Source organism: Dermacentor silvarum, chromosome 10 (assembly GCF_013339745.2).
Source record: "Dermacentor silvarum isolate Dsil-2018 chromosome 10, BIME_Dsil_1.4, whole genome shotgun sequence".
NCBI lineage: Eukaryota > Metazoa > Arthropoda > Arachnida > Ixodida > Ixodidae > Dermacentor > Dermacentor silvarum.
The window spans coordinates 63,535,081-63,547,232 of record NC_051163.1 but is presented as its reverse complement, the minus strand read 5'-3'; the positions used below and the strand labels follow the sequence as shown (position 1 = coordinate 63,547,232).

General features: G+C 47.9%; 1 protein-coding gene across 1 annotated transcript in view; it reads left to right on the top strand.

The window, feature by feature from the left end:
* The window catches only part of LOC119431596 (A disintegrin and metalloproteinase with thrombospondin motifs 9-like), a 372,677-nt gene that overhangs the window by 315,303 nt on the left and 45,222 nt on the right, over positions 1 to 12,152 (top strand). The window contains exons 16-21 of the mRNA XM_049657933.1: positions 210 to 296; positions 3,352 to 3,518; positions 4,819 to 4,945; positions 8,032 to 8,161; positions 9,465 to 9,780; positions 10,703 to 10,867. Of these exons, the coding sequence (XP_049513890.1) occupies positions 210 to 296; positions 3,352 to 3,518; positions 4,819 to 4,945; positions 8,032 to 8,161; positions 9,465 to 9,780; positions 10,703 to 10,867 (992 nt within the window). The remainder of the gene's footprint in view (positions 1 to 209; positions 297 to 3,351; positions 3,519 to 4,818; positions 4,946 to 8,031; positions 8,162 to 9,464; positions 9,781 to 10,702; positions 10,868 to 12,152) is intronic.

Here is a 12,152-nt window from a genome sequence, read left to right as displayed (position 1 = left end):
TGTGCGTGCCTGTGTGCGTGCGTGCGTGCGTGTGTGTGTGTGTGCGTGTGTGCGTGCGTGTGTGTGTGTGTGTGTGTGTGTGTGTGTGTGTGTGTGTGTGTGTGTGTGTGTGTGTGTGTGTGTGTGTGTTTGTGTGTGTTTGTGTGTGTGTTAGTACGCGTGCGTGGTATCGGTATTTTACGCACGAGCCCTTCCTCTCCAATTTCCAGGCTACAACTTCGTCACAGTGATTCCTGCCGGGGCCAGCTACGTAGAAATTCACCAATTCGGGTTTGAGAAGGACGACAACTACCTCGGTGAGTGCGCTGTCAGCCAGAGTGTTCTCTTATGCGCCGCCTCTCTGGTGAAATAGGGAGAAGACGGTCTCCTTAACCGCGATAGTGCTAACGCAATGATCCCGAATACTAGACAAAGTACGTGACACTGAATGTACGTGCAAACGTTTTTAAGCGCCATATCTTTTTCACGCGTTCTCCGTAAGCGTCATCGAAATGTCGTCTCCATGTTGATTCGTAAGTCGCCTTACGTGCCTTCGGAAACATACCGAAGTGTTGCGCAATAAAGAGCTCGTTGTTAAAGCTCACATTACCTCACAGTGCAAAGTCTGATTAGAGGTGATTGCTTTCTTCGGTCTTATTTTTTATGGTGATTAAAGTCACGGCGGCATATTTATTTATTTATTTATTTATTTATTTATTTATTTATTTATTTATTTATTTATTTATTTATTTATTTATTTATTTATTTATTTATTTATACGTACTGTCAACCCCAATAGGGATTATAACAGGAGGGCAAAAATAGACAGGGATTGTTTTTATTTTTTTGAGTGCATTGGTTATTACTTTGTCTGTCATTGCATTGCACCTTCTTTACCTTTCTTAATGCTATTGTTTTTACATCATGTCATGACTGTTTCAACGTTTCTTTTTCTTATGTATGCGTGAGTAGGACGCCCGGCTCGGCTGCGGTAGGTGTGTGAAGTGCTCCCACTCCTGCGCCAAAATTAGCGCCTGCGCATTTGCACGTGTGTGGCCGCAGCGGCTCGCAGACGCGCATAGCGCGCACGACTAAAGCGGCTTCATAACTCGAACGGCGACCGATAATTCGGGCTCGATGGGGATCGCCTAAAAGTACAAATAATTGGGGGCCGGAAATATCCAAATTCGCCAGGAAATAACTGAATTTATTCCGCCAGTGGCTAAAAAAGACATTATTCTCGGTTGACCGCTTTCGGGGATACGTTCACTTTCGCGGGATTTCGCGTCGCTAGCGTCAGCGTCGGCATACTTGGTAGTGTGCCACGAACGCTATCACCCGTCGACGTGCCCAGTGCTTGTCGCGCGAAATGTCGCGAAAGTGAAAGCATCCCGGAAAGGGATCGTCCAAAAATAAAGTCAAAGTTTGTCAACGTGGTACTGTGCGCACGTATGCTTGCCCACAATCTGGTCAGTCAGTATCTCTACCATTGTTATGCTGTCGCCACAAATAGACGACAGTACAATTAATGCATGCATCGAATCTTCAACCTTTAACAACAGGACCGCGATTTTGTAGCGATGCCTTTTCCGCTGCCGCTCCTTGCGCTTCGTCAGTGGTATAAGAGCGGCGCTCCGCCTGCGTTATATGGTATCAGCCGGCAGAGAACGGTGGATGATAAATGCGGCATATATATAAGGGCGGCATATAAGGGTGGTATATAGACATTCCACTTATATATATAAGTGGAATGCATCGCTACAATATCGCCGCGCAGGAGTCGACCGCGCTGTCATAGCCGAATGACTGTGTGTGTTTTTTTTTTTTTTTTTTTTTTTTGGAAACAGTCACTGTCCTCGTCGGCGGAGACATCGAGGGTGTAGTCGGCGCCGCTTAAACAACTTAAGTCGCCGCGACCGTGTCGCTAGTTAACACGGCAATGAATAAACGGTGGACGCGCGGAGCCAACCCGAATGCACTTCCGAATGGCTTGCCGGAGTTCGTTTGCCCGACGGTTTGGGCGCGGTCGGTGCTGGATTCATTAGGCTTCGCTAGTTTCGGTTTCCAGCAGGTGTCGGCAACATGGCCGACCACCATGCTGCGGCGATGCCAGTGACGTATCATCGCCAAAATGTTGCTATTTCCGCTCAACTCGGTCGTCAAATTAGTACGCAGTCGTGCTGGCAGAGTCCAAATTATATGGAATGGCGTACCTTAAGGTGTTCGAAATTTCGGTCGTACTTATACTTTAAATTTATGGGCCAGTGATGGTACCTCAAAGTAGTCCGAATAATCGAGCTTGTTTGAATTGCTGGTGTCGAAATAATCGGTCGACGCCAGTTGTGAATCGGCCAGTTGCCGAACAGAGGCTTCAGCTTTACGAGGAAAAACAGACGGTTGAAAAGTACCTGCTGTCGTCTGAAGCAATGACTGAGCATTAGCACGAGGTGCTCATCAAGGCTGGTCTGGCTCACTGGCTCAGAAAAACATTGATGACATTGTCTGGCCAGGTGTTTCTGACTGATGCTAGAACCTTGCTGAAAACATAACAAAGTGGCAGCTGTCAATGAAAAAATAATACGATGTAAAAGGCAACATCTGAGCGGCTTCACTAAACTTGAAATAAACTAATTACAGCACACTGTGTGAAAATGTTTGTTGTTTTCATTTAAATTAAATGGAAACTCGTGTATTTAGAGACAGAGCAACATTGTTTTACAGCAATAAATACTTTCTGGAATAACGCTTGTCAATTTTAGGTGCTTGAAATAGCTTAGGACGTGTCCAGCATCTGGCATGTATTAGCTCCAAAGTGCTCCGAAATCTGTATCTAGATGCTCCAAACTACTCCAAAATTAAGATTTTGCTGCTCCAAAAATTGCTCCAAATCTCAGTTCGTCAGTGGCAGCACTGTGTGTGGTTCGATCTCCGCCGCCGGACACCCACCGGTTAATAAGATGGGTACAAGCACTCCCCCGGCCAGGCGTCCGGCTTTCTAGGGGTGCGTTGTTTGGGAGAGGTTCGTAAGACCGCTATATGCTTGCTGAGCAAGAACCAAGACAAAACAATAAGAACGCACCAAGTTCCCCCCTTATGTAATAACCCAACAGGGGCCTTTAAAGGTCAATAAATGATGATGATTTAGTACAAGGCAAAAAACAAACAAACATTATAGACAATAAAACATTGTCTTAAGGCGTAATGTATCCTCTCCACGTGAGACGCGAACCACTCCTCATCTCAACATTCTGCGGCAGCAGCAAGTGCACGGTACAATCGTAGTGCTCTCTCGCTATAGCGCAAGATGTCTCATGCTTTTCTCCCTCTCTCTCTCTCTTTTCACTTCAACGTCTCCGCGTCGCCATCTCGCAGCGTTGAAGAGTGCCGAGGACGAGTTCCTGCTGAACGGCAACTACACGGTGAGCATGTTCCGCAAGACCCTCCGCTACGGCGGCACCGTCATCGAGTACAGCGGCTCCAATGCCTCCGTCGAGCGCATCAACGCCACCAAGCCGCTCGGAAAAGAGCTGCACCTCATGGTACGCGCTTTTTTGGCGGCTTTGCCCGCGTTGAGTTGGGTGCATGCCGCTGGGTGGCGGGGTGTGTCCCCGCAATGCGGCAGCACTTGTGCTTGAAAACTGACTATAGGTTGGATTACTCGGGTAAATTGCATCGGTGATTTGCGATTGTGTGATAGCAAGACCACCGCTCTTACAGTGAGGGAAGGTTTGGTGAGCCAGAAAAATACGCATGAGAGGAAAACGGGGTTGATGCCGCCCTGAAGTTCACGGATCAGTTTTCTGCGGCGTCGTAGATTTATATAGCGCGTTCTCGGGTTTTGTAAATGGTTTACTGGTGAAGGACTGCATTGTGTGTGTTTTTTATTATTTTTAGAGCAGCCGAAAACCTGAATCAGGATTGTTTCGAGGAAAAAAAAAAAAAAAAAACGCGTGTGTACTTGGACTTCGGTGCACGTTAAAGAACCCCAGGTGGCCAAAATTAACCCGGAGTCCCCTACTACGGTGTGCCCTGCAATCAGATCGTGGTTTTTCCGCGTAAAAGTCCAGAATTTAATTAATTAAATTTAACGCGAATATATTTTCTAAAGTAAGATATGTTAAGGTTGTCGCTTGAAGCGGCTGACAGCAACGAAAAAGTTTTCATGTAGTCGTCTGCAAATATTTACCTCTCCTCGTGGGTACGAGCCATGTTTTGAGGCAACAACAACAACATTTACCTCTACTATGTTGCTTGTTTATGAACAAGTGGTGGTCTATAATGCTAGGCTTTTACTCGAACAGTAATTGCGTTATAACCTTTCAGGTAGCTTCTGGCGCTCAATTCCGGGTGTGAGATTTCGGCGAAACGCTCAAGCCCGTTTCACATGATGCGATTTTGCAGTGTGTTTTTCGCAGCTACGATTTCCGCAGATGCGAAATTCGCAATCCCGTATCACATGGATCTACGGCAGCTGCGTTTTTCGCATACTCGTTAAGCATTCTGACTGGCGATGACGTATGAGCGAGCCGCCTCCCATTGGTCGTCTGTTTCCACCGCTACCGTGGCTGCCGCCGCATCTGCGTTTTTAGCAGAGAATTTCAGCACGCTGAACATCGAAAAAACGCACGCACGAAGGGTCCGGCGGTCTATTTTCCGCAGCGTGCGAATTCGCAGACAAAATCGCACCATGTGAAACGGGCTTTACGCATTGTGTCGGAAACGTGGGCGTTTGCGCGAACTATTTCTGAACTTTTTAATGAACCGATTATCACTTTGTTCGAGCTCGTAAACACGATCTTTGCATAGTTTGTGCAAGCCGTGTCTAATTCTTCCGACCAGGTTCTCACTGTCGGCAAAGTGGAGTCTCCCGACATCAGGTTCCAGTACACCATGTCGATTCGTGACGAACGTCGCTACTACTGGGAGCTCAGCCCTCACTGGAGCGAGTGCAGCTCGCACTGCCAAGGTGAGATCGCTAAACGGAAAAGCAAGTTTTCTTTCGAAGCGCTCAAAAACACGATTTCCACAAGAAGTTCGATTGGCTGTTTTCTATTATCAACATACTTATGGCTGGTGTGATGTGTGAAGTGGACGAGCATGGTGCGTTGGATGGTCGGCAGGAAAAATAAAAAAAAGCCGCAACGACGTGCTGCTGCAATTTGGCGCGAGTCCACCAGCGTCGACAGGAGTTCGTTGACGTTGCTCAAAAGGTTTATTATTAAAAGCGACGGAGTCCGTTGGGAAGCCTGATGCGTGCGTAAGGTCGCGAAGACGGCAGCGAGGATGGTATCGCTATCCGCTAAAACTCTCTAAATATCTTCTTCTCCAGAAAGAAGAAAATATTTAGAGAGTTTTAGCCAATAGCGATACCGTCGCCGCTGCCGTCTACGCGACCTTCCAGCCTTGCACGTGCTAGCTAAGCCGAGCCAGGTGCACGCACGATGCCTTTTCGCTGAGCGTGAAGCCGGCCGATGTCGAAGACTGTTGGCGTGGTAGAGTTGTAACTTGTAAGGATAAACTAAAAACGGCTATCTTATTCGTCTAGCCAGCGAATCGCAACGCTTAACGCTGCTTGAAGGATCGACCGATTATGATGGGGGCAGAATGCGAAAGCGCTCGCGTACCGCGCATTGGGCGCACGTTAAAGAACCCCAGGTTGCCAAAAATCAATCCGGAGTCCCCCGCTACGGCTTTCCTCATAATATTGTGGACACACGTGACACTGCGGAATTTATTTTAAGAATTCCCCGTAGCGCAGACATGGTACCCAAAGGTTTCTTCGATATTCCGGTGCTTAAGTTGTGGCTTCGCTCTTGTTTTACGTCGTTCCGCAAAAAAATTTGGCATGCCGGCAAAAATGTGGCTTTGGCCCAACGTCGATGATGTATGATGAGCTCTGTCCAGCTTCATGAAGGAACTTTTACGATACTGATAGCGATGTTTACAAAACACCCGCGTTTTTTGATCAAAGGCATATAGTATAAATAAAAGATTTAGTTAGCCACTTCGCAATATGCGCGTCTGTAAGACTTATGTGCTCACATATTCTCTCCCACTTCTGCAATGTCGCACACATAACCGTGGCCATATTTTATAACGATTCAGGCATATTCTTCTTCTTTCATTATCATCCGTCGCGCGAGGTCGGCGTTCCCGGCGATAACGGCGGCGCGCCGGCATCGTCTTAGTGATAGACGATCTGCGAAAAGAATGGAAAATGATATGGGTCCCTACGAAACATCATTCCAGGTGCAAAGCCGCACGTCCATCGTGTTCGTTCACTCAAACGAGACAGTAGAGTTGTGGCAACTACCTTTTGGGGGAATAATTGGTTTATTCCGCGTTTGACTCCTTTTATAGAGTTCCGGTACTACCACAGAGAGTAAGTTCTCTCTGCTTGTGTTCCTAAAGTCTCCAACTACTGTATTTTCCGGTCTATAACTCGCACCTTTGTATAAGACGCACCCCCCTCCAACCGGCAGCTTTCCGAAAAAAAAAAAAAAAAACGTATATAAGCCGCACCGGTGTATAAGACGCACCTCTTCGTTCGATAAGCGATTTAAAAAAAATCGTGACGTTTCTTTCCGTGAACGCGGGTCACGCGCAAGCGTCTGGGTGCCATATATTTCCGCTCCAGGCGCATTTCTGCTGTCGTGGTTGCTGCGATGTTCCGTATAAAGTCCAAGTACGATAAAGGGCGATAACATCGTCCCCGCGCACCATACGCTGTTATGTGCGAGTGAAAACGTCCAAGGGTGAGCCGAATCGCGCACAAAGGAGGAAAGCGGAAAGGCAGCGCGGGAGGGAGGGGGGATGCGGTTGGCACTCTAGTAGCAACTGCGTAGTTTGCGCAGCGGCGCGCGCCGTATCTTGACAGCGATCTGCAGATGCGACGAATTCGGGGTCGGCCGACTCGCGGTCGGCCTGCCGCCGCTTGCGTTGCTGCTCCGCCCTTCTCGCACGGCGCTCGGGAACTCGATCACGAGAAGCACGTACCCGCCACCTCGATAGCGCGCACAGAAACCGCAGCAATTAAGTCAACCAGCGCGCTTCGCGTGGCCATAACATCGAATCCGATTTTGAAGGCAATTTTTCGGGGGGGAAAAAAACGTACATAAGTCGCACCGTTCTATAAGACGCGCCGACGAAAAATTCAGAAAAAAAAACGCGTCTTATACACCAGAAAGTACGGTACTCCATTAGGGTGACCGAGTACTCGAAAATACACGAGTCAGATATAGAACGAATACTTATCCCGTTAAGAGTCGCCAGGGCTCCGTCTTCCACCAGGGTTACCACGAGCGGAAGCAACACTTCTGTGCCGCGTGTGGCTCGGCGTGTCATTCACGAACGCCTATTCCTTCCGCATTGGAATGGCTGACAGCCCTGCTAGCGACAACTGTGGCCGCGAGGAGACAATCAAGCACCTACTCTGTGACTGTCCCCGCTACAATGTGGCAAGAAAAGTGCTCGTGACTGCGCTTGAAAAACTGGACAATCGCCCCCTCACAGAAGAAAAAGTTTTAGGACACTGGTCTAGACGGACTTCGGCACTCAAGGCCTTAAGGGCTCTGCTGAAGTTTTTAAGGGCTTGTGAATTGTGCGACCGGCTTTGAACGTTGTAGCGTGTAGGGTCGCGTTATTGCGCAAATTTTCTTACTTCAATGTTTTTTTTTTGTTTTTCTTCTATCACCTTTTATTCCCTTTGCCCCTTTCCCCAATACAGGGTAGCAAGCCGGTATTCACACTGGCTAACCTCCTTGTCTTTCCTTCTTTCTCTCTCTCTTTCTCCCTTTTGTTCTTTAGTGCTTACGATGCCAATTTGTGGCTTTTTGCGAATTCGATAGAAAGGCAGAACGGATCCTAGTTAATGCTCTTGATGGTTCATTTGAACTGAAAACACCAAATAAAGGGAGACAGACAAGGATGTCATCCTTATCTGTTTCACTTTGTCCCGTGTCCTTATAGTTGGGCTCTTCAAACTCGTCTTACTTCTGAGGAGTTCGTCTCCTCCTTCGACTGACAGTCGCGGCCCTTCTTTCGAGATCACAGGTCACCGCCACCGTCGTGCCGAGTGCAAGCGTCGGCCGGACTCGAGCGTCGTGGACGACATCCACTGCGAGCCGAGCACCAAGCCGCAGACGATGGCGGAGGCCTGCAACCTGCACTGCACCCTCTGGTGAGTATAGTACGGTGAACAAAGCACGGCGCTACTCGTTTATTTATTCATTTCATTTCTCTTGCATACTCACAGCATGTTATTTCCTAAACATGAGAGAAACTCATTATGCGTGTAAAAAAAACGCATGAAATGGGAGTTTCGAACAGAAAGAGGTATTGCAGAAGGTCATTCAGAGCGGACACTTTAAGCGGCCGCCAAAACAGCAATAGCTCGCTCGGTGATGTCGCAGGCTGTAAGGGAGGCTTCGCAGAACTCACGTGGTGCCTTCTTGTCTTTTTATTTTGGCTTTATATAGATATATGTGTGTATTATGTTTTCGGCTACAAGCATGTAAGGACCCGTCGAAAGCTGACATCCCACGTAAGAGCTGCCGCTATCACTTACAGGCACTCTATGGGGATTGTTCAAGGCAAACCGAATCATCCACCCAGCTTTGTGTAGTACAGATCTGTCACGAGATGCTGATAGACTAATCAAGAAGTTACTAAATTCCATCACCAGTTTACTGCAAAATATACAATTACGTATAAAGTTCGGATCAAGCGTCGCAGTGATCATTTCATGACTACCGTGGATTAGCACAAGGCTCGGATGCTTTTTACTGCTGTGAACTGTACACTCATAAAGAATATTTGATTAGAACGGACTGCTTTACCATTTTGTTTCTTGACCGCCGCTGTAGTTCAGTGGTTGTAGCGCTGTGCTTCTAAGCACGAGGTCTCGGGTTCGAATCTCGATCCCAGCGGCCGCATTTCGATGGGGGCGGAATTCAAAAGCTCTCGTATACCGTGCACAGGCGTTAAGAACACCGCGTGCTCAAATTTAATATATGGAGCTCTGCACCGTACGGCGTCCTTTACAACCTAGCGCTAGTGCAATCTACTTGTTTCTCTCCGCGCATGTGTATTAAGTCCGCTCTGAAAACATGAACGCAAACTCCAGTAACCAACTAGCCCACATCACCGCGTTGACTACTTCAGAACACACTTTGAACTTTCAGGACGAGAAACCCCATAACCTGTTAATATTTTTATTCAGTTACCTCCCCGAATCTTGTACCATGCTCGTGTCGTGTATAAAGTGCTTGCTAATAAACTTTGTTACTTCGGCGCATATCCCATGGTTCTTTTTTCATGTCTTTGTCTTGGGAAATGGAAGTCAACAAGGGAGCGATGGGGGTTTGTTCGTGAGTCATCAGGAACACTTATTATGCAGCGCCAAATGTAACATGAGACAGGAAGGCGCATAAAAATGTTTTATGTGCCTTCTTGTGTCCGTGTTACGTTTCGCGCTACATCAAAAGTGTTTGTGTCGAGTGGTGCTGGTCGAGGCGGGGATTGTTTTCCAACTATAACCCAATGTGTGTCGTCCTGATTATGCCCTCCTCGTCCTCGACTCCTCCGCCAGGTGGCGCTGTGGGCGAGCCGTCCGACTGCTCAGCGCGGTGCGGCAACGGCGTTCGCACCCGCAGCGTGCAGTGCGTGCAGCGCTCCGATGGCGGCCAGGAGTCCGTGGTGCCCGACAGCCGGTGCGAGGCACGCGAGCCCAAGCCGCCGGAGGTCGAGAAGTGCGGCGAGCCGTGCCGAAACTTCCGATGGGACTACGGAGACTGGCAGCCCGTACGTTACTACGCTTAGGTTCATAATGGGTTCCGCTTAGGTTCATAATGAACACCTCTCTGAAGCGCACTGGCACACACACGGAAAGGGATGGGAAAAGCCTGACTGTGTGCTGGCGTACTTTGAGATCTGTTCATTACGAAGATCAACCAACTGGCCCGACTTACCATCTTGTTGCTTAGGTCCAATTTTGCAAGTGCAACATTTTGTGGTATATTTTCCACTTACTTAGCGGAACCTACGTGGATCGAGATTAAGGATGTAGTACCCGCTCACTGATCAGTGTGGTGGAACACTTCGTTATTGCCAAGTGAATTTCACCGAGAATCAAGTACATGGGTAACGAAAAAGGCATATGACGTATGGATATGACTGCTAGGCTAGTAACTGTACAGCTACGAGTTCAGTTGCTAGTCCAGCGGAGTGTCTGTCTCTTTCACTGCCATTCGTGTCGTGTGTATCTGCTGTAAACAAGTTTGCAATATGCTGCATCTAGTGAGCTCAGGCACAACATATACTTACTTTACCAAATTCATCTGACTACCTGTGGCTCGCAAGTAGACAACGATTTCAATTGTGGGCACTGCTAGTCCCTCACTCCCTCCTTTCTTTCTTTTCATGCCTTAACCTCCTTCCTCCTGTGTAGGGTAGCAAATTGGACTCACTTGCATGACCTCACAGCGCTTCCTTCTTTCTCTCCTCCTCCTTCTTTTTCATTGCTGATTTAAATAGGTGGGGCTTAAATTCCTACCTCAGCGATGCTTGCCTCTCAGTAACAAAAACGAATCTCGAAGGCTATGCTTTTGCCGACGGCATGCGCCGAAAGTGATCCCGAAGTCGAAAAAACATCGCGGCCACCATATCTTTTAAACATTACCAATGCAACAACTGATTTACTTTCTTCCTCCCCTCCCCCCTTTAGTGCAGCAAGACGTGCGGTGGGGGAGAGCAGGCTCGCTCCGCTGTCTGCGTCAATGAGAACCAAGAGCGTCACCCGGACTCGCAGTGCGATCTCTCGGCCCGCGCCGTCAAGCGGCCCTGCAACCAGGGGGACTGCCCGCGATGGGAGCTTGGACACTGGACAGAGGTGAGCAGTTTATTCACTCCCGACGTGCAGGCTCGCATGACTCGGTGTAAGACCACAAAATGCAAGCACAGTTGGGATCACAAAGAACAGCTCTGTGGTGGCAGCAGCATTTCTTGTTAGTCCCCTTTACTCCAGCGTGGAGTAGCAGGCCAGACACACGCTCCTCCGGCCAACCTCTCCGCTTTTCCTCTAATTAAACCTTCTTCTCTGTTGTGAGCTGTGTCGTGTGCATCTGTAACGATTTGAAAAACTCGGCCTGTCTGTGTGGTATCATCGCTGTCGCGCCTTTTGCCAGAGGGTGCAAAACCAACATGACCACGCTCCGGTCCTAACGGTTAATAGCAGTAATGAGGAACTGCAGTCGGTTGTAGGAAGTTAAAGTGGATTTTGACGTGGATACTATCACGCTTCGAAAAGGATTCGGAATCTGGTAGTGTTGCCCTTCAGTTAAGTTTTTAAGGATTATTTCGATAGCTGGGGAGGAATTGTTTGAATATTCGGGAGTAATAAAATGCAGTTTAGATTAATTTCACACTTGTCAGTGGGTGCAGGATGTAGAAAAAGCAGCGCATAAAAAAGGGAAATCAAAGCGGGGTGTTAAGAGCAAACAATGGCACAATCATATTCCATATACAATATTTCATATAATCATATTCGATATACCAATACCATGTACTATTCTGAAAGACGCACTTCTCCGTATTTCTGGTCGTGTGATTTTTGTTGAATAGAATGAAGGCCTACCGGGTAGAGGAAGACGGGAGGAAGAAATGGATCATGATTTAAAGATAGGAAATGAGTAATGCATGTCCCCATTTGATGATGCAGTCCACAGGTTGTACTTACCACTTTTCCAGAAAATGTTTTCTCTGGTGACCTGTTTTCGACCACTTTTGATAATTTCTTCAAAGCTAAGTTTTCTTTGTGAAGTTGGGTGGGTTTTTAGGCTATGTTCAGTCTTTGGACTGTGTTACTATGGAGGTTAGTAATACTAAGCTTTTGTGTGGGTTTAGAGGTGGTGTGCTTGTGGGACTGTGGTGAGGAGAGTGCGACTGAGGAGTAGAGAAGAAAGAGAGGGGTGGCGTTAGCGGACAGGCTTATTGGTTACCACTTGCATTGGTTACCACAGTGCATGGGATCCGTATAAATTGCATTGCTCTGTGCTTGCATTTTTTGATGTGCCCTGTATTTGTAAGCCGTTGTGTGCATGACTATGCCTGTAGCGAGTAGCATGAACTCGATGTACAGAGTTGCCAGAGCCTGTCGGGCCTGTCAAATTTGTTTG